Source organism: Fundulus heteroclitus, chromosome 14, assembly GCF_011125445.2.
Source record: "Fundulus heteroclitus isolate FHET01 chromosome 14, MU-UCD_Fhet_4.1, whole genome shotgun sequence".
In the NCBI taxonomy this organism is placed as follows: Eukaryota; Metazoa; Chordata; class Actinopteri; order Cyprinodontiformes; family Fundulidae; genus Fundulus; species Fundulus heteroclitus.
Window position 1 is genome coordinate 27,652,359 of NC_046374.1, and position 22,664 is coordinate 27,675,022.

The 22,664-nt window shown below is 39.1% G+C and overlaps 1 protein-coding gene across 10 annotated transcripts in view; it reads left to right on the forward strand.

Moving 5' to 3' along the window:
• Nucleotides 1-22,664, forward strand: part of dysf (dysferlin, limb girdle muscular dystrophy 2B (autosomal recessive)) — a 107,686-nt gene that overhangs the window by 42,741 nt on the left and 42,281 nt on the right. For 5 of the 10 annotated variants that reach the window (XM_036146653.1, XM_036146655.1, XM_036146659.1 and 2 more), the window contains 13 exons: nucleotides 737-910; nucleotides 1,223-1,307; nucleotides 1,414-1,491; nucleotides 9,065-9,246; nucleotides 9,402-9,542; nucleotides 10,328-10,357; nucleotides 10,442-10,477; nucleotides 10,763-10,804; nucleotides 11,284-11,310; nucleotides 11,408-11,509; nucleotides 13,784-13,945; nucleotides 18,387-18,564; nucleotides 18,653-18,726. In XM_036146653.1, the coding sequence (XP_036002546.1) occupies nucleotides 737-910; nucleotides 1,223-1,307; nucleotides 1,414-1,491; nucleotides 9,065-9,246; nucleotides 9,402-9,542; nucleotides 10,328-10,357; nucleotides 10,442-10,477; nucleotides 10,763-10,804; nucleotides 11,284-11,310; nucleotides 11,408-11,509; nucleotides 13,784-13,945; nucleotides 18,387-18,564; nucleotides 18,653-18,726 (1,311 nt within the window). The remainder of the gene's footprint in view (nucleotides 1-736; nucleotides 911-1,222; nucleotides 1,308-1,413; nucleotides 1,492-9,064; nucleotides 9,247-9,401; nucleotides 9,543-10,327; nucleotides 10,358-10,441; nucleotides 10,478-10,762; nucleotides 10,805-11,283; nucleotides 11,311-11,407; nucleotides 11,510-13,783; nucleotides 13,946-18,386; nucleotides 18,565-18,652; nucleotides 18,727-22,664) is intronic. The other 5 variants (XM_036146658.1, XM_036146660.1, XM_036146661.1 and 2 more) reach the window with 2 other exon arrangements.

Below are 22,664 nucleotides of genomic sequence, written 5' to 3' on the forward strand. Positions count from 1 at the left end.
ACTAATTCTAATTTTGTGGGTATTATATCAACATGTGAAGAAAACTGCACCTGGAGCAGAGGGACAGTGTTGTAATTTATAATTAAATCGGGAGGATTTTCAAGCATTACAACCTGACTAAAGGTGCTGATCCGGAAGTTCTGGAGGAAATGGAAAATGAATCCAAATTCAGCGTAACTTGGAAGAAAGGAGGAAATAATCCCTGACCATTGATGAATTCACATTTAGCTGTCAATTGGCAGAAAAATTATCTAAAACATTTTAATTCATAACATTAACCATACACTAGACATGGTCTAATTTTATTGAAATGTAATATGTTGAATAAAGTGATGTTTATTAATTGTAAATGCTCTGTCAGCATGTTTGCTACTGAAAAACATGCTAAACATGTAACATTTTGATCATTTAACTAAATTTGAGTATAATTAAACAAACAAATAGAGTTATCAACCCTAAATATCTTTCCTCAGCGTTGGTCCAGTTTTTTTCCCTGCCATGATTTTCTCCGTTATTGGCTGAAATTCCCTTTTCTAAACACTAGATGGCGGTCTGGTAGCACAAATCAGACGCAACAGAACCTGATAGAGGCCTCACCTTTGGCCTTGTTTCTGATTTTAGGCCTTTTTGAGAGGAGAAAAACAAAGTATAAAAAGAAAATGTATATTGTGAATACAATTGCTTTCATTGAAATGTTTTTTTTTTTCTCAATTTTGCTCACTTTTATTTCCCACAGCAGCGTCCGGACGATGCGGACAGGGAGGGCTGGGAATACGCCTCGCTGTTCGGCTGGAACTTCCACCTGAAGCCCAGGAAGACGGACAGCTTCAGGAGGCGCAGGTGGAGGTGCCGCATGGAGCCGCTGGAGAAGACTGGACCGGCTGCCATCTTTGCTCTGGAATGCTCCCTGGTGAGGCTTGAGGACTGGAAAACATGTTTACGGATAGGTTTTCTGCACAGGGCACGGTCATATAGTCTTTCTCTTTTTAAAATTTGAATACCTCCTCTGTTGGCGTTCTGTATAGGACAGTCAAGTTCATCCATGTCAAAATGCATATTTACTGTATTTGTTAATGAAGTTGACCTTTGGAGTTGGACTATATCACTACCACATATGAGCAAACAGCAGGGCCTGCATTACTTCTTACAATATTACCGTCCTGTAATTTTAAGGGTTTCGTTGCAAAGAAAAATGTGTTTCCCACTTCTTTTTCGTCCACAGAGCAGCATAGAGGACAAGCACGACGACAAGTCGGTCACCACCACTTTTGGAGTGAACAGACCAACCATTTCCTGCTTCTTTGACCGTAGGACAACACCCACACTTCTACGTCTTTGCTTTTTCTTCCATTTCTGGATCTCACTCCCGATTTTCACGGACTTTCTCTCAGCTCAAACTGCTTGTCCTTGCAGGCGGCACCCGCTACCACCTGCGCTGCTACATGTATCAGGCCAGGGACCTGCTGGCGATGGACAAAGACAGCTTCTCAGGTACAGTGCAGGGAACTGTTCAATGACTCTCAATGGATCTCTTCTGTTATTCAGAGTCAATCATCGCTGGTCATTTGGCGCCCTCTGATGGCCAACTGGTGAATCCAACATTGTTTGGATAGATAAATAAATAAATAAATAAATAAGTTGTATATTAGCATATAATGAATTTCAGTCACAGTATTTCATTAGTTCACTCTCATTAAACTTGGGAAATCAAACTTACCTGAAATGTTTTTGGCCTATTACACATTTATTGTGTGTCAATGAAAAATACAATCTTGGATGTTGATTTATTCAATTGATCATAAATGCTTCAAAGGGAAACATAGCTCAATATTTCACAGCTGTAGTTTTTTTCTCCACAGATTATTTATTTTAATTCAGTTGTATGGCTATGCATCTATTAAGGTTTTCCAGGATGAACGGCCTGTCTAGTTGTATTCAAGCCCGGACTTTGATTAGGCCACTCTAAAATCTGTACTCATTTCTGACCATTCAGAAGTGTATTTGCTGCTGTGCTTCGTATCATTGCTCTGCTACTATGTGTCACCCAGGTCCTATGTAGACCACACCATCACTCTACTACCACCATGCTTTACTGTCGTCTGAGTTATTTTTCAGACATTTATACCAGATTTAAAGGATACAAACGTTTTAAACAGTTCCACTTTTGTCTCATTAGTCTGCAGAGTATTTTCCCAAAAGTAAGGAAATAATCAAAAAAATGTTCTTGTAAATTTTAAATGAGTGGTTTTCTGCTAGGAACTCCCCAAGGAAGTGTCATTTGTCTAGTTTCTTATTGTTGACTCATGAAGTGTGGCTCTAACAGAGTCCAGTAAGGGCTGCAGGCCTTTAAATGTTGTTCTGGGTTTATTTGTGACCTCTTGGATGAGTTGTTGGTGTTCTCTTGGAGTAACTTTCTTAGGCCACCCACTAAGAAGGTTCACCACTATTCTATGCATTCTCCATTAGTGGATAAATGGCTCTCCTTACAAAATACTTTGTAACCCTTTCTTTAGATGTTATAATTTGTTCTTTCTTCAGATTGGGGCAAGATGTGTTGCTTTTTGAAATATTTTCCCTTAGCAAAAAGCAGCACACGTAAATTACATTTTATTAAGTATACTTAAGTATAAGCTTGTCTTAGTATTAATCTACCATACTTCGTCTTATACTTCTTATATATTCTTTTTACTTTTCAGAATAAATCAAGAATACTTCATTACACTATTGTTAAATATATGAAATACAGTTTATAAAAAGTAAACTTCAAATACACCGCTTCATTTTAATTATGAAACAAGTCTTAGTACACTTGAACAAACTACTTTTTGCTTAGGGTCATCCCGCTTTGTTTCATCAGTCGGGTTCAATAAGTTATTTCTTGATTCTGGAGGTTGGGCAGTAATTGGGCCTGGTGATAATGGACCCAGCTTTGCAAAAAATGTTGTTAATAGGGTTAGGGTCAATTAATGATTAAACAAGGGTGAGCATTAAATTTTCACATCATAAAAGTTTGTTTTGCACAGCTGTTTTTTTCCCAGTAAATGACATAGCCTGATCATCTGAAAACTGCATGTTGTATTCAGGTTATCTTTGTCTGATATTGAAAGTTGTTTCTTGATCTGAAACATTTAAGAGCTACAAAAAACAAACAAAAACAAAGCAACAAACGAAGCAAAAACAGAACAAATCTTTGGGGTGCAAATAGTTTTTTTTCTTTACAGCATTGTGTCTGTTCTGGAAACGCTTTGAGATCACCCAGAATGAACTGGAGAGTGGATATTGTTTAAAAAAGAAAGTGAGAATAGTTTCACAATAGTCCTGTCATTTCTTGCAAGTAAAAACTTGCAAATAATGACAGGAGAAGGCTAACAGCTAGCTAACCCCGCCCACTAGCTAAAATAAGCTCATTTTAGCTAGCTTAGAAAAATTAGCTAGCTTACCTCTCTGCTGGTAAAAATAGAAAAAAAATGGCAATCTTAAAGGTGCAACAATTTAAAAAGGTAGCAAGAAATATACATTTACTTTAATTTCACTGGATAAAATAATTTTACTGTGGGTTTAACTGTCAGCACGCGCAAAGCATTAGCCTAACGTGTTGGCGATTGCCAGCTAAGCACAAGCTTCTTCTTTCAGATGTGAGTTTTTAACTTACAAAAGAAAACAGGAGCGATTCAAGCTGACCTTTTAATAATAATAAAAAAATAAATCTGACAGATTAAAAGTCATAAAACGTATAGACTACTACTTTTAAATGAGATGTGAGAGCCAGAAAGCGTTTAACTTGAGGAAACAGGCTTAAAATGTGTGATTTAATTATAAAACAGCTCTGATTGTAATTAGAAGAGAGAGAACAGCGGAGAGAAGTATTTTTTTCCCCCCTTTGATTTAAAGAGGTCATGGAAACTACAGCTACCGTGTGTTAATCAGAAGCCCAGCACAGACTCGCATGTAAAAAACTGATCTTTTATAAACAAACTGGGTGGCAGAGGGAGAGATGATTGATGGGAGGCTGCTTTAAAAACAGGGTCAGAAAGAGGCAACATCAAACAAGATTCTGGCAACAAACTAATGATAAATCACTATCTTAACTCGGCCTCGTTAGCCCATTCACACACACACACACACACACACACACACACACACACACACACACACAAAGAGAGTAATGGGCGAGTAGAACTGATGGATGGGCTTCACTTGTGTTTCCATCTGGTGTTACATGGCATTTTGGTTGAGGATGATTAAAGACTCAGTCTCCTATCAAACACTAAGGGTTTTCTGGTTTTCCTTTTTATTTGTCGTCCCCATTTCATGTGGCCGCCTTTCATCCTTTGTTTTCTTGTATTTTTTTTTCTTCTTCCTCGCCATCAATCGTTTTGGGTCTCGCTCCATGCTGAAATCTGTCTTTTTAAAATCTTTTTGTTTTCTCTGTCTTTGTTTTTTTCTTATTGTCTGAAATAGCTTTGAGAAAAAAGTTTAAGTCGAGCAAACATCATCCTTCACCTTCCCGCGGCATAATTATTGAGCTGAGGCCAAATTTTAAATGTTCAGTTCTTAAAATAAGGTTTTCACGGCGTCACCACGGGCTTCACAGTGGCACACTGGGTAGCACTGTTGCCTTGCAGTAAAATCCCAGCATGGGGTCTTTCTGCATGGAGCGTTCATGTTCTCTCTGTGCATGCGTGGGTTCTCTCTGGGTACTCCAGATTCCTCCCACAGTCTAAAAGCATGGCTGTCACACCTTAGGTGTGAGTTCTTTGGCATGGCTGTTTGTCCTTTGTGTCTCAGTGTTGCCCTGTGAAGGACTTTCCGTCTATTCAAGGTGTATTCAGCTTTTCGCCCAATGACTGTATTCAGCCCCCCTATGACCCTGGGCTGGGTGTGCGGGTATAGACATCAATGGACAGAGGATCACATCATGGCCTTTTTGTATTGAGCAAAAATAAGGATAGAAACATTAACAATGTTACGAGATCTATGATACAATTGCACACAGTATGATACTATATGATTTAATATATTGCAATGAGATCCTATATATATCATATAATATATAATATATTCTAAATTATATATGTGATGGGGAATCATGATACGTAATATATAATAATAAAATATACAATATTATAAGATATGATATAATGCAATGTGATACAAAAGAATGTGACACAATACAATAACTATATATTCAATTCAACTCCTTTCAGTTGAGTCGATTACATAAATTTATTTTGCAACAAGGCACTTTACAAAGTTGATACAATTGAAAAATGCTGAAAAATTAGACTTCTGTCTAAAGACTATAAATATTATAAAATATGATACAATACAATAGGATAAATACACTACAATATATGAAACGATATGATACAGTAAAATGTAAAACCTTCTGATGTTATAATATTTAATAAAATGCAGAACGACACAATACAGAATAATAGCAGAGGATATGACGCAGTGTTGCGATATACTGATATTTTTATGTTATCCTTACACACCCAGGCTTGAACGCTTGTTTTAGTATTTAGAAATCGATTATTTGGTTGTTGTTTATGTTTTTTAAGTTGATGTTTAATCTGTATTTCTAAGCATTTATTCCGTTTCAGGAAAGACGTACACTCTCCTATTTCAAAATCCACCATCTCTTCGAACAATTTCTTTCACTTTCACTCCTTATCTAATATCCCATCTGAATTCCTACCTTTCTTCCTTCTCCATTGTGTTTATGTACCTTTTGTCGCTCTGGCGGAGCACCGGCAACTGCTGCTTCCCCTTTTACACGCTCACAAAAACCCACAGAGATTTAGATAACTCCCCCTGGGCTGTTTGCGTTGTTGTTAATACGGACTAATGGGCTGTTGGGAACGGATGCTAATTGAACAGGTCACCGTGGGTGGCGTGTTTGTACTCTGTTGTGGGTGTGTGTGTGTGTGTGTGTGTCAGCGACAGGGTTAATTGAGGACTGGTGGGAAAATGCATCTCAAGCTTCTGTTTACTCTGATGCAAACGGCTCCGCAGAGACTCGTTACTCAGCCTAAAACAACAAACTACCCGGCTCGTGTAACTGTACGTACATGTGGGCTTCCCCCCCCGTGCATGTGCCATACACACTGGAAGCAATGTGTTTGTGTGTTGGCACTGAGGGGATGATTGCGACCTGGAATAACAAACTACTGGTGGCGTTCCCAGCCCTCTGTCCCCAGCCTGACATTCCCAAGCTGCCGATGTCACCGCGCCGAACGCCAGGATAGTTTGGACACATGCATGCAAAAAAATGTGCTGCTGGACTAGAGAGAACCGTCCCAGAAATGCCTTCATAATGCGTGCAGCCGTATTGTCTCTGGTAGGTTTGGGATATAAGTGGGCTTACAGTGCCCTGAAAAAGTTATTCTGCTTAGCTTTTCCCTGTTGTGCCACAGTCTTGAAAGGGTTTTAGTGGGATTTCATGTGGTACACCAACACAAAGACGTGTATAATTGTGAACTGGAAGGAAAATAGAAATCATGACATGAGTGGGGTCCATTTCTATTCTGCCACGCTGACTCATTTGACGCTGTACCTCTCCATTTGGCCAGAGATGGAGAGGTACAGGTCCTTCCATCTCTCCAGGACTCTGAGGCGTGCAGGGAAGGTTGTGGCTGATCCCTCGCACCCCAGTCACAGACTATTTCAGTCACTTCCCTCTGGCAGGAGGCTCACGCCACTTGAACAGTTTTTTCCCATCTGCTACCAGCCTTATGAACAAGGCCAAGAGCTGCCCGTGACACTGGACACTGTCTCTCTCCCCCCCGTTCAGGACTTACAAGCTTCTGCGTTATTTATTGAGTGTATATTGCTTCTGTATATATATCCTTTTTACTTTTTATTTTACTGTATTCTTATTTTTTGTCTGCACCATCAACACCAAGTCAAATTCCTTGTAAGTGCAAACCTACTTGACGATTAAACTTGATTGTGATTCTGATTCTGAACACATGACGGGATCACCGGAGAGCAGCAGTTGTCAATTCCTGCTCCAGTTTTTCAAATGGAATCAGATCTGGACTTTAACTAGGCCGTTCTAATTTGAATATACTTTGATCTAAAATATTTCATTGAACCCATGTCGATGTGCCCCTGGGCAAGGCACTTAACCCCAAATTGCCTACCGAGCTGCGTCTTGGTGTATGGGGAGTGTTGGCCTAGTGGTTAGAGCAGCGCGCTTGCACTCAGAGAAGGATGCAAGTACCCGGTTTGATCCCCAACGCCTGCACTCTGGGTCCCTGAGCAAGACCCTTAACCCCAGATTGCTCCCCGGGCGCCGCACATGGCAGCCCACTGCTCCCCAAGGGTGATGGGTTAAAAGCAGAGAACAAATTTCGTTGTAATGTATGTTTCAATGACAATAAAGATGATATTACTATTACTATCCTTGGTAGTAACTAGTTACATTTACTTGAGAAAATCATGCGCTGCATGTGTGCTCCTCCATCCTGCACTACGCTGCTCTGACTGTGGTATCTTATGGCCGGAGAGAGTTAAAGCCCTGAGTTGCACCTGTTCACGTGCAAGAACTTGCGTGCAAGGCCGGGCCCGGCTATATAAACAAGAGACTGGAGAACAACACAGAGAGATGGTGTGTGATTTCATATAGTCCATCTAAAAGATACTTTTAATTCTTCACTAAACAATTTTTTTTTAGTTCTTTCTATCTGTCAAGATATGTCTGGTTTGATGTTTCAGCTCCTGCCCAAACGTGAAAAATGGCTGGTCATCACCAAGAAGGACGCTGGGCACAACTCAAATCCTTTTCCATTGTGTTTTATTTGTTGAAACTGGTGTTTAGGTTTGTCGGAGGATTTAGGATTAGGATTTAGGTTGAAAACCTAAAAAAAACAGAAATTCAATTAATTCCAAACAAACATTTTACATCAAACAATTTCCACTTTGGCTCAACCATAAGCACAATACAAACTGAACATCACCAGGCCACAAACCATAATACCATATCTTCAAAATTTCCAACTCAACTCCTACCTTTTAATAAACAATATCTTCATAACTGTAACTTAATTTCCTCCTTACCAGTTGTGTATGTGGTGATTTGGCCATGAGCTAAAACCTGCTTGGCTGAGAGCCTGTCTCTTCCTTTGTCTTCCTAACGGCCACCACTGAGCTAAATTATACACTGGAGTGCTAATCGCCCGCTGTTAGAACGAGTCGCTTTGAAGCCACCAGCCGCCATATTGGTACTTCCTATTTTCCCCCAGTAACTAGGGAATATGTGCGCTACAGCATCAAATAACGATGATTTTCTCATGTTCGGGGGGACTTAAAACTTTTAAAATGTCAAATGCCATATACTTTTATGTTATGTTCTAAAACGATCAAGTACTGAGAAAGTCATGTGCTGAAATATTTAGCATTTTATTAATTTAAATATATATATATATATATATATATATATATATATATATATATATATATATACACACACATTTATAAATATATAAATAACAATATACAAAAACATATATTTACATATATGTATACATATGTATACATATATACATATACACATATTTATATATACATATATGTATATTTAATATGAATAACATGTAAAATATTTCAGCACATAATTTCCTAGTAGTTGATAGTGTTAGTACATCCACTGACTGTAGAATTACCTGTGAAACGTTTTCACACAGCCAGAAAACTGTTTGTTGTTGCAACCAAATCCTATGGGATTCTGTGAGAGTAGGGAGTAGCAAGATGGCGGCCAGTGACTTCAGTTTTTCTGCAAAATCAGCACTCCAGTGTATAATATAGCTCAGTGGCAGCCACACAGGTGTTTTAACCACAGTAAGGGCTACACAGGACGTCCCGCCCTCCAGCACAAGTTCACTCCACTTTTCCTCAATAATGAATTATTGCTTATTGCTCGTTTAAATACTTTTAGTTTAAAAAAAGTAAAACTGAATATGTTCGGTGCACTGTATAAAAAGATTTCCCCCGAGGTGTGTTTAATTTAATGTACAATGCCGGTGTTAAATGGATGAAACGAACGTTGCTCTCTCCCCAGACCCCTACGCCATCGTGTCCTTCCTCCATCAGTCTCAGAGGACGGTGACCGTCCGTAACACCCTCAATCCCACCTGGGATCAGACGCTGATCTTCTACGAGGTGGAGATCTTTGGGGACCCCGACGTGACGACAGCCAGTCCTCCCAACATCGTAGTGGAGCTTTATGATGAGGACTCATATGTGAGTATTTAAGCTCCTTACATCCATCTGGTGCCTCGATCCGTCTGCACATTTTCATATCGGTTGGGGCCAACCTCGAACTTTTACGCCAACGCGACTAAATGTCAAATTCTGGAGACAGCTTTGAACATCTGTGTTGTTTTATAATTGCTCAGGGAGCTGATGAGTTCATGGGCCGCTGCGTGTGCCAGCCCTCCTTGAGTCCCTCGCCCCGGCTCGCCTGGTTCCCGATTCGCAGAGGGAGCTTGAGCGCCGGCGAGCTGCTGGCTGCCTTCGAACTCATACGTAGAGAAAAGGTCAAACGTTTCCCCCTCAGCATCCTCACAATTATATATGTTTTTTTTTTTAACCTTGTGTTCCTCGGTATCTGCTTTTCTGTACACGTCCTCTTCCTATTTATATTCTCTGTCCAAAAGTTGAATAGTACATTTAAAAAAGTAAAACATTTTTTTTGTGAAACCCCTTTTTGATCCCTCACTGAACATTTTAGAAAAAGACGCCCTTTCATTTGAGTGCATTTATTTAAAGTACAAAAAAGAGAGTTCAAAAATAAAAAAAAATACCTCAAATTGGTAAGATTAATACAATATTTGATAATATCAGTTATCAAATATTGTAATTCACAATCGACAATACAGTTCGTGACCCTGCATGGATAAGCAGGTATAGACAATATAGATGGATGGACACATATTTAGCACATGTTGACTTGATCAGTGTGTACAAAAAAAATGCTTGTATTTCAACAAAATTTATACATTTTGATTATGGTCTGAGTCTCTTGGGCCACTTTTATTAAACACCTTATTGTGCACACAATTATATGTGATTTCAACAAGTGATTTGGAGTAACTGAGAGACTGTGTCCATTATATCAGTGAGTGGACTGGACCACATTTCCTCCAGATTAATACGGCACAACACTGAAAGGGGTTTTGGTCTCAAATTGCAGAGATGGGCGTTCAACTCGTCGCAATTAGAGTTAAAAACCACAAAGGATACAGAAACATGGCGTAATCGTGGACTGAAACCAACATTTTCAATACTATTTCCAATTCATCTTCTTATTCTGTGTCCACAGCCAGCAGTTCACCACCTTCCAGGACTAGAGGTCAGTTTATTTCAACAACCTCTTCCTATTTTTTTTTCCTTTTAAATAGTTATGCATAAAAATTTAACTTGATCTTTTACACAGGGTGACGTTTGCCTGTCAACACATGTACTGGATGAGGTAAAACCACACTGAGTAAATTAGATGACACATTTTGCTCATTTAACTTACATAGAAAACTGAAAAGGTCTGAGAAGAAAAATAAAACTGAGTAAAACTGCAAAATAAATAAATGTCTTTTGTGTCCAGACCAATGGCCGTGGTTTACAAAAACAACTCCTCCTCTTAATTAAGTCTACTTAGCCCGAATATTGTGATTAAGGAAGAAACAATCATCAAGACTTATTTATGTATTACGTTTGCTTCTTTCTATTTTTCTTCTTTTCGTCACTTTCTATCCCTCAGTTGATGTTTCCAGGATTCCTCAATGAAAACCTGCAGCAATGGGTACAATTTCTAAACATACACATGAAGCATCAAACCCATCATCCTGTTTCATGCCTTTAATTTTTCACAGATAATCCTGTTGTACAAGCAGCCATTCAAGCTTGCTCTCTGTCCTTAGTTAACATTTTTTTCTTTTACTAACTTGTTTTGCATTTACATATATTTACAGAGGCATATGGAAGCCTAAAGAGGATGTGTTAATATTCCTGCAGGATAAAATGTATGTCCTCATTTTTTTTCCTAAAACTGTGAACATGCTCCATATTTTTATTTCGACCGAAAAGGAACACATCATTCAAATAGGTTGTCTTTAGCCTTCCACAGATCCTGTAAATAGATATTTTGTGAATAATAAAGAGCTTTGTTTAAAAATAAATTTCTTTCTTAAATTAAAATGTATGCTATGTGTGCTTTTAACCTAATGTTTGACATGCTTCAACTAATCATTGTCATTGAAACATTTCTCCGTGTTGCTAAAGAGAAACCCCAGCAGCATTTGCATCATCGTAAGTCGCATGGCTCACTGCGCGATGTATACTTCATACTCAGAAGCAATAGATGTTCTCTCTCCGACCCACTGCTGTTCTCTGTTCTTATTGGCAGCCCGAGGAGTCAGACCTTCCCTACCCGCCCCCTCAGAGAGAGCCCAATGTCTTCATGGTTCCCAAAGGAATCAAACCGGTTTTACAAAGAACGGCCATCGAGGTACAACAATAATTAAAAAAAACTACTGCCATTAGACATGTTCTTTTTATAAACTAAAGTAACAATTTTACTCTTATAGAGTAAAATATTTGATTGCTGTTTTTTTAGTTGTCGTTATTGCATTGATGGTCAAGCCAAAATAAACTATTTAAAGATTATACATTGAGGTGTTTGTTAAAAAAAAAAGGTTTTTAAAGCGTGGTCATATGGAATAAGATTTAGCAGTCAATATCTTAACTGGCATCAGCAGCAGATGAAGATTTAAGTTTAGATAAAACAGACAGAAAAGGTCAGCATCAAGTTTACAGCTAATCAGAGTAATACCCTCATAGTCCAGCAAATGGCTTCTCAAGGTCAAGCTAACAACTACTCATAGTTGAGCTAACCACTATTTGGGCTCATATCAAAACGGGACTTTCTTTGTCCCATTTTGTTTGACCCGCAATTTTTATATACGAACACTAGATCCACACCTTTTTCCTTAGAGCTATATAAAAAGGTTGCATCGAAGCAGAATGCACGGACCGTGTAGCCATGTCTCTCCAACAGATTAATTTTAATCAATCCTCCCAAAGCTGTTCTGTGTTCTATAAGTGCAGAGTTGGCAATGCCAACGCACTCCTTACATGCAAGGTGATCTTTGAGGTCATGAGCCCTGTGTACTTTCAGAGCATGCAGCAGGGCTAATTAAACCACAGGACCTTGGTTTACAACTTACATCTTTCACCTGAACACTGTAAGAAATGTGGGGGGTTTCCCTAGAGGATTAATTCAATCAACCCATTCTATGTCGGGACCTTTCAGGTGATCATAACAAGAACATGTATCGATCATGTAAGGAGAGAATTATCCAAAATGGCATTTGGAGTCAAGCTAACAGCTACTTAGAGTAAGACCAGCAGCAAATACTTCTGTTAGTCTAATAGTCCCTGAATGGCTTAGCACCTAAATACATCCCATAATTGTTATCAGTGTATCAACCCTCCAGACAACTCAGGTCTTCTGGCTCAAATCTACTTTGCATACCCAGAACCAGAACCAAACATGGAGAAGCAGTATTCAGTTCTTATGCTCCACTTATCTGGAACAAACTCCCAGAAGACTGTAAACCCTGAATTCCTTTAAATCAATGTTAAAAACCTATTTGCTTAGAGTTGCCTTTAAATGTTGAAGTTTGTAGTCCAACTTGTCTTATATCTTGGTCTGCTGCTACTGTTCCACTGCAATGTACTTTACTCTGTAATGTTTTCTTTTCTTTGTTCTGTTCATGTACCGCACTTTGAATTGTGTTGTTACTGAAATGTGCTTTACACTTCACACATTGCCTAAGTAGTGTCAAGGTTACATAATCCCAGAGTTAAGCAAGCCGCCACTCAGAGTCAGGCTAACAGCTACTCAGAGACAAGCTAACAGCTACTGAGAATCAAGCTAACAGCTACTCAGAGTCAGGCTAACAGCTACTGAGAGTCAAGCTAAAAGCTACTGAGAGTCAAGCTAACAGCTACTGAGAGTCAAGCTAACAGCTACTGAGAGTCAAGCTAACAGCTAAACAGTGTCAACGTAACGGCTTCTTAGATAGGGCGACCAAATGTTCCCTATTTTCAAGGACAGACCCTGTTATTGACAGCCTTTTCACATAAATGTTCCCGATTTCAGTGTTTTATGAATGACAACAAAATGTTTTCGGCAATAGCAGCTATTATGGTAGCTGGTCGCGCTGCTGTTAGCGTTACAGAGTAGAAGAAAAAGAGGCGAGTGCACCATTGGCTATTTAACAGATTCTCAAAGTAATGCAGTTTCGCATAGTCATGCTAACACTGAATGCTTGCCATATGTTTGCCATATGGATTAATATACTTAATTCTTATTCTTAATAGAGGCACATTTTAATAAGTGCTTTAATGCTGTCAATGTTTTTTGCCTGATGGAGTGAACCAAACTGCTGCTCAGGATTTTAACCATTCAAATGCAAAATTTCATCTTGTCATTGTAAACTGGGAAGGGGTAAAGAGTACATTTCTTGAAAATTAGCTTGAAATACTTTTTTTTGCTTTGAGTTGGTGTAAATGCAGGATTTAAATTATTTTTTTTAAAATGATGACAGTTGAATGCTCACAGCTTTCCCACACAAACCCATTAAAAAACCCAAAAGCAAATAAATCCTTAAAGCTCCAACCCATCTCTAATTAGCTAATGGCATCGGATTCTGCAGTTAATTGGCTGTATAGCCTGTGTAAAAATATAAACCCTTCTGTTCTTGTCTCCCTCTGTTAGATCTTAGCATGGGGCGTTCGAAACCTTAAGAGCTTCCAGCTGTCCAGCGTTACGTCTCCAAGCCTGCAGGTGGAGTGCGGAGGCACCATGCTGCAGAGCTGCGTCATCCGCAGTGTGAAGAAAAAGCCAAACTTTGACGTCAATACGCTCATCCTTGATGTGGTGAGAGCACGGGGACAGACCTAACCATACACAAACACAGAGTGTAATCAGAGCACAGACCCACTGCTTTCATGGTTAATGAGACCTCTGCTGTGATGTGGTTTGCTTCAGTCATTTATCTTCATCAGCAAAGCCACAATAATGGCACCAGAGGGAAGGACTGTAGGCTTTCCTCCCTTTTTCCATGGAAAGTTCAAATCTTTTAGTAGAAAAGTAAAAGCTGCAGCTTGAGATGCTTCCAGCTCTGCTGCAGAACTGTTTTAACTTCTTAAAGCTTCTGCAGATGTATAGTGGAGGAGGTTCCAGTGGCGACCAACATTTACGGTAGATTAATATACAACATAAATACAGGGTGGAGAATTTTGTCATGCATGCGCTGGGAGTTCAGATATGCGCCAGATGGTTTGAAACTGGACGCGGCTGAAAAATAAACTCAAAATTCTTGCAACAAAATGAACCTAATTCAAGTATTTGGTCTCAAAAAATGAAGGACTTTGCATTTTTTTTGTCAAAAAAGTATACTGACTGATTTTACCAGAGCTGCACACTGGCTCAGTTGATAGCACAGCCTTGAAGCAACGAAGGTCCTGGGTTTAAATCTCAGGCTGGGATGTTTTTGCACAGAGTTTGCATGTTCTCCCTGTGGGTTCTCTCCAGGTACTCCAGCTTCCTCCCACAGTCCAAAAACTTGACTGTTAAGTTAATTGGTCTCCAAATTGCCCTTAGGAATGAGTGCATGGGTGTTTCCCTGTGATGGACCGGCGACCTGTGTACCCTGCCTCTCATCCAGTGACTGCTGGAGATAGGCAAAGTCCTCCCCCTGTATCCTGCACAGATCAGCGGGTGTAGAAAATGGATGGATTGGTGATTTGACCAGTGACCAGATCCGTTTGACGTGTTGATTTCCAGAGTCAGCCTCACCAGCGCTCAGAAACCAAAGAAAAAAAATCAATTGTTTTGTAAAAGGTAGTGCAAGACCTGCACTTGTTTGTACCCAGACACAAAGAAAAAAACTATCATGAGTAAAAAGCAGAATGCAGTTAATCAGATTATGTTGACAGCATGAGAAAACTTTAGATAAAACATACTAAATTGGTGTGCTAGTTGACGGAGAATAGGTATACACTGGATTCAAAGTATAGTTTTCCACTTGAAGTGAATTAAGCTGTTGCCGATAAATGTCATCCACAATGCTGACTTTAAAATCTATTTCTTTCCTGTCAAAAATCTATATATTATATAAAGAAAATATTTGAACTGTGAGTGGTATAATCTTCAGTTGGACCCGCATGTATAATTTATTGTGTCTGAACTGTTTAATTTAAATTTCAGATTCGATATAATAATTCAGAACAATTCAAGCTATAGGATTTAGTCTTTAGCTGCACAGTCTAGCCCTAAATTATTTAATTTCTGACAGGAAACAGGACAGGCATCTCCCAGAAGATAATAAACCAATTGTAAAAGGAATGTCAGTTTTCAAAATAAAAACTGTTTTTATTTATATGACATGCCAAAAAATATTAAAAACCTCATTAACAGTCTATGGGAAACTCTTAGTACTGTAGTGAAGCCAGTCAGGACTCCAGACCTTCAATATCACCTCTAGTCAGAAGAAACATGTTTATAAAATAAAACAGTTACTTTAAAGCTAAACCTACCAGGGGTATGACCAAAGAGACTTTGGTCTTAAATGTATGCATTCTGCAATATTTGCTGAATTGATAAGAAATAAATACTTTGTTTCCTATAGCAATAAGAGGTACAACGGGGGAAATTTATTTGAAAAAGTATTTAAAAGTGACTTTTAAATGGTGCATGTAGATATCAAAATATCTATATATATAATATATAAAATAAAAAAATATTAATAATAGTTTCAGGGTCTAATCTGAATATCCTGTTGGAACGTGTTGATACATTTTAAAACAAAAATTGTGTTTCCTGTAGAAACTGTAAAAGTTCCTAGAAGAAACCTTCATTTAGTTTATGTCCAGCTTTCTGTGACTGGTTTAAATTTTGAATGATGTTTCTGCTTGTACAAATATGGATGAGAAATAGAGCATCAGTAAAGATCGGGATCTTTCGCTTTTGCCAATATTAAATCAAAATTGAGAAATATTCCAATGTTTTTTGCAGATTTCATTATAACTAAATCTTTATGGCTTAAAAAAATAGTGCACCATTGAGCCACATATTCAAATATGTTTTTAAATGAATGTCTAACACTGTGGAAAGAGTGGCAAACGAAAACTTTTTGGCTGAAATGAAGGAATAATAAGAAATGGACTGAATATTAACAAGGGGGCTTCAATGCTTTTGCCCAAGCACCCTTAAAAATCAACAAAACAATTCCAGATTTAATCCCTACTTTCTACTGCATGACATGTCTTTTGCTGGTAGACATTGTTCCAAAAAATATTTTGGAGATTTTAACTATGTTAAAGTCTAAAGTTGATCCCCCCTCTGTGTTTTATTATGACAGCTTAAACAAGGGTATGGAAATTATCACGTCTTTTCTTCCCCCTCAGACACAGATCCAGCTCATGCTGTTTAATGTTAACAAGATTAAGGCCCCGCGTTTGACCACCACAAGGCTATGACAGCCTGAACCGGACAGTGGAAATATGCACACATTTTTCTCCCTTAAATTCAGCCCCTGAACTGAGTCCAAACATTCACTGTTAACAATATTAGGGTTTAGAGTTGACTGCATAAGTGTTTTCTTATGCCACAGGGGCAGAGGAAAATGCCACATGCATATTTTCCTTAAATACGACTCTTTGAAGCGTCAAACCACATCTCTAACTCTCTCAATCTAGTGTGTCTCAATCTAGTAGACTTACTCTAGCCTCCTCAGAGCCAAAAAGGTCAAAAGAATTACATTAGCTGGCTCATTTCTTAGGTATTTACTTAAAATGTAGATCCTGAGGCTTTTTTTTTTAAAGTAGTCGCCTCTAAAGCAAGACCCTCACTCCGTAAAATCCAAAGGAGATGCATGAATTAGTAGTAATTCATTGTGGCTGAGGTACATGTGTCACAGGTGCAACACAAGCCATGGCTTTTGAAGTTGTTAAATCACACAACTTGTGTGAATATAGAAAGGCTTCTGTGGAACTAAGATCTGATTAGTATTAGGTACATAGAGACAGTATGGATTATTTGGGGTACATGGAATACATTTCGGGGTTAGATAAAGGTTGTTGAAGCAAAAACCTAAAGGATACCTAGGGGATATTTATGGCGTATCTGTGTGGTTACGTACAAGGTAGCAATGTGGGGACTGACAAGGTATATACTGGGAGACTTTTGGGATGTCTGGAGGATTACTAATAGAATACATGGCAGATTATTTACATGGGGTACCTAACATTCAGGTTACTTATAGGGACTGGGATGTTGTATGGGGCATGCCATTTTGCTAGGGTGACCAGACGTTCCGGGGACAGTTCCTGTTTTGGCTGTCCCTGGATTTCAGCTTCTTATGAAGAAGGAAAAAAATTGCATGCAGCAAGTGCTATTTACCCAGGTTTGCCACTTTGAAGATGTGGTAGGAGAGCTGAGCGGGCCTCCTCCCGCCCCATTAGTGTTAGTAACTGTTACTAATAACAGCCATTTATTCATTGAATCCTTATAGTCCCATAGGCCATTCCAGGTCTTGTATCAATGTTTACAGGAATAGGAATCCTATAGGTTCCATATAGTGCAAGTAGCCCCATAGGTGTCTTTATTCTGCTACTTACTCACATAAGTATGCACAAAGGCTACTTTATGCTGATGATCCTGTGTTTTCTTTTTCCATTTTATTGTAACGATCAGAGGCAGGGGACCCAGAATTCAGCCAGACCAGCAGAGGTTCAGATAAGGTTCTTCTTTTATTAACAAATCAAAAGCAAGAAAAAAGCCAAATAGACCATCAAACCAAAAGACAGCACAAAAAATAAACAGACTAGCAGGGCAGACAAGGCAGGAACAGACAGAACAGGATGGCTCAGGTTTCTGGAGACAAAGGGGGTCAAAAATCCAAACGCAAAACCATAAACATAACCTTGCAAGAGGAGACTCACCCATAACTCAACAAGACGACCTGGCACTGATGTCTGATCTCAACAGTTTATATGGAGGAGGAAGCAGGTGAAACCAGTGAGAGGTGATTGAGTTAGGCAGGTGTGCAGAGTAAGTAATTAGACCAGAAATCAGTGCAGAGGCTCAAAACAAGAACAGATCAGAAACCAAACTTAAAACAATAACTGTAAAAGAAACCTCAAAACTCCAACTATGACAGAACCCCACAACCTAAAACACAAATAAACCAAAAAGCAGGGAAAAGCTAACTTCAACCAAATCATAAACAGGAACCAAGACAGAATATTACATTTATTTTTCTAATTATAATATAAAAAACATTCTCTAAAGTCTCCCCTTCACTTCCTGTCAACAGAGACTTCCCATTGAAGAGCTCTACATGCCACCCATCGTAATCAAAGTCATCGACAACCGCCAGTTTGGGAGGAAGCCGGTGGTCGGTCAGTGCACCATCCGGTCGCTTGAGGAGTACCGACGCACGCAAGAGGAGGAGCGAGCAGAGGATGACGAGGAGGAAGAGGACGGGTGGAGACGTAGGAAAAGGACCTTATGGTCAATACAAACAGAAATACACACTGCACATCTGTGATCATTTTTTTCCCCCTGTGTTCCTGTATCAAGGTGAGACACCCACATTAACATCTGGGGAAGTCTTCATTGACATTGATGATCAGGAGCCGCTTGTTCCAGACCAGGTAAAACCAGCTGTTAGCAAGATGCTACTTCTGACTGTTGAATTATACAAAATTAGGTAATGTTCCAATCCTTTGCACACAAACTCTATTTCTTTCAGAAAGCTCCTAGAAATATGCAACAGCATTGAAGCTTAAATCTCGGTTCAAAGAAATACATTTTTTTGGTCTCTTTTGAGATTTGTTTTGACACTCAATGATAGTGTCCCCATCTAGAGTGGCATTTATAACCAAATCCTTGATGAGTAACAATAAACAGGGGTAAGCACTGAAGTCACGCCTTTTCAGTTTCTCTTGACGTATTCACTCAACCCAGAATTGACACTGAGGTATGAAACAGAACCACTAAAAAAACCTGAAATAACTACAAGAAGGTTCCAGGCTTTCTATCTGTTGTTAAAACCAATATTAAAGGAAGATTTGCAAAAGTCTCGATAGTTTGACTGTTTTGAATATTCCCTAAGACTTTAGTACTGAGGTGTTTTATTGCTCTAGCAGCATATCTGAGCCCTGGTTGGGACTTTGGGTGTCTGTAGGGCTGGCCTGCAGCTGCATTTTGTAATCACCAGTGAATATCCAGCAGGGCTGACAATGGTGGCTTAATTATTAAAAGTCCCATGACATCACTTTATAAACCATTTCATGTAGTTGATATTGCTGCATATGTAAATTCTACAAAGAATTTCATTAAAAATAATCTCAGCTTATTGTCTTGTCAGGCCAAACGTCCTTCAGTTTAAGGGTTAGTTGTGGTAATGACATGCAGCTCTACAAAGTTGACTTCACTCTGATTGGCTACAACCATATTTGGAAAACTGGTCAATGCGTTATTGTAACAATCCTGGTACAGCAGCAGCTATAACCATTAAACTCCTGCTGCCACTCTGGTTTTAACCAAAATTATTTCACAAAGCAGTGGCTGTAAACAATCAATACTTGTATAGAACAAACACTGCAGGTACATGAGTTTTTCACATGGAAACTGGGATTTGCTGGAGTCTAATGGGGCGTAGTGTTCCTAGCTGGGTAGAAGCGCGTACACACCTCCGAATTGCGCCTAGCTCAAGTCTGGTTTTTGCCAGAAACCTACACACCTTTGTTAAAACTACAATTTTATTTTTTGATAAAAAATGAGAAACAGCTTGGCAGGTCCTGGAAAACGCTATGTAGAAATACAAAAGTGTAAAGATTTCGAAGATACAGGATTCAACTCAGAAAACCTTCCGATCTGTCCATCGAAATGAGGAATGAATTCCCTGCTCTTGATTCATTTTTTCTGTGTTGCTCCATCTCTCTTTCTCTTGTCCACAGTCTTCAGCTTCCACTTCCATTCATCCCACTTTTTGTCCCTTATTCCTGCTGTCATCCTGCTCTTCTAGGGGTCAAATCTATGCAGTAATCTCTAGCCACACTTGAAAAACAATTTACAAGATCTCTAGGGCCTTTCAGCAGCATTCTTTCCTTTTAAACTTTCCCCTGTTTCATGATACAACCCCAAACTTGAATACATTTAATGGGATGGACCAACACAATGTTGTTTATGACTTTGAAGCAGAAAGTTATAAATTGTTTCAAGGATTTTTAACATGTTAACATTTTGTACCTTCAGAAACTAAAATGTTTGCCCATTTTTGCCACAGACTCAGAAATCGGATTCGGGTCTGGAATTTGACTAGGCCACCCTACAGCATGAATATAGTTTTATCTGAACCATCCCTTTGGAGCTCTGGTTGTATGTTTGGGGTCTCTGCCCCTGCTGAAGAAAACCACACCCACAGCACAAGGCTATCTCCACCATGCTTCAAGGTGGAGATGGTGTGTTCAGTGTGATTAGCAGTGTTAGCTGCCTGGCACATGTAGCGTTTTGTATTGTGAACGGATTCTCCAGCCTGAGCTACGGATCTCTGCAGCTCCTCCAGAGTTACCGTGGGCCTCTTGGCTTAATTCCCGGATAAATGATCTTCTTGCTTGGCTTTAGGTGGACAGCCATGTCTCTGTGAGATACTCAAAGGTCGGGATGCTGTTTTATAATATACCCCGCTTTAACTTTCTATACTTTTTCCACTGACGTTCCCACTGTTGTCCTTGGTCTTCACAGTGCTGCTTGTTCACCGATTTTCTCTAATTCTGAGGCGTTTACAGAGTAACTAGATGTAAAGTATGTCAGTATGAGGGATTGCAGCAAAGCCATGTACAATGCAGATGACTCTCCCTGTGGCTCTACGCTTCCCCAGGAGTGAATGCTGCTTGTCGGGACTTTGAAGCAATCAACTGGTTTCCTTATATAGGACATTTTTGACCAATCTGTATAATCTGACCCAATCTGTATAATATGATTGAACTTGATTTTGTAAAGTGCCTTGAGATGACATGTTTCATGATTTGGCGCTATATAAATAAATTGAATTGAATTGAATTGAATTAAATGGAGAATAAGCGACACACCAGTGGACTCCACTACTCATGTGACTTCTGAAGGGAATCCGTTGTACTGAATTTTATTCAGGGGTGTTTAAAGAGACGGTGATAAATACAATGCACATCTCATTTTTGGATTTAAAAAGTATTATTTTTTTCAGCATCACACTTATGAAATACTTTGTGTTGGTCAGTCACAAATCTGAGCCCAATAAACTCCATTCCAGTTTGTGGTTGTAATGAGACAAAATGTGAAAAATGTTCAGTGTTCACTCCCTGACATTAACACCTTCGTCCTTCGACACTCCCTGTCTTTTTGAACTGAATTTCTCTTGATTATCAAACCTTGTGCTTGATTTCAAGTCTCTTGTCTTCCTTTCTTTATTGTCTTCACATGAAGCAACGGATAGTCAGCTTTCTCCCTTTATTCCCTCTTTTATTTTTGGCTTCATGCTGCTTTTCCTGCACACGTCTGTTTTATCCATGGTTCCTTTATCTCTGCTTCCAATTATTTATTTTCTAGCAAACTGTTGTCATTTTCTCTTGTTTTCTGGGATCCTTCAATCTATTTTCTCCCCCACATGACATTGACGCCTAAACCTCGGTTCATTCAGGTTGTTTATGTTTGATAAAGTTTATAGAATCAAACAATTTAAGTTTACAGGCCATTTCCTCCCTATTTCCCTTCATCTTTCTCTCCAAACCTCCTTCAGATGATTTGTTTAACCTCCTTGTTTTGTAACCAATCAATCCCACTCTCCAGTCCTCATTTCTTCCCTTTTATGCTTAATTTCTCTGTCTCATTGCTTATTTTGCTTTTGTTTTTTTCTCCAGGCACAGATTTTAGTTCTTTAAATCTTTCATTCCATCCCATTATAATTTTCTACATGTCTACATCTTATTTTTCTTTATCGTAAACATTTCCTTTACAAGTTAAAGTAATGTTGATAAATTTAATAGAACAAATTGACAGTTTAGAGCCTAATTAGAGGAAAATATCATCTTTTAATCTCTTATTATTGTAATTTATCAGTCATTCGTCTCCCTACAGCTCCTTCTTCATCTCTAAGACCTCCCTGGGTGTTTCTAATTTCTCTATCCACCCTTTTCTGTCCAGTACAGCTTGACATGTTTTTTTTTCTTCCTTCTTTCCTTTTCCGTCACATGAGGACACTCAGCATGAACCTAGATTCATTTCCTGGGCGTTAAAAAAATTTGCCTTTATGCTGAAATAACGTTGAGGATTGCGGGGAACGTTTCAACACTGACCTCTTTCACGCCTCAAACCGCACATTTTCCATTCTCCTCCGTTCCATTTGTCTCATTGCGTTGGGGTGGGAGTAGCAGGTTTTAATGTGTGCCAACATGGGAGGTCCAGAAATGCACAGCATGAGCTAAGGAGCATAAATCACTCTCTACGTGTCTGAGGGTTCATGGAGTCTAAGCAGGGTGTCGAAATCAGTGTACACTCCCTGACATTAACGCCCCGGTCCAATTAAAGCACCCTGACATCAAAACAACGG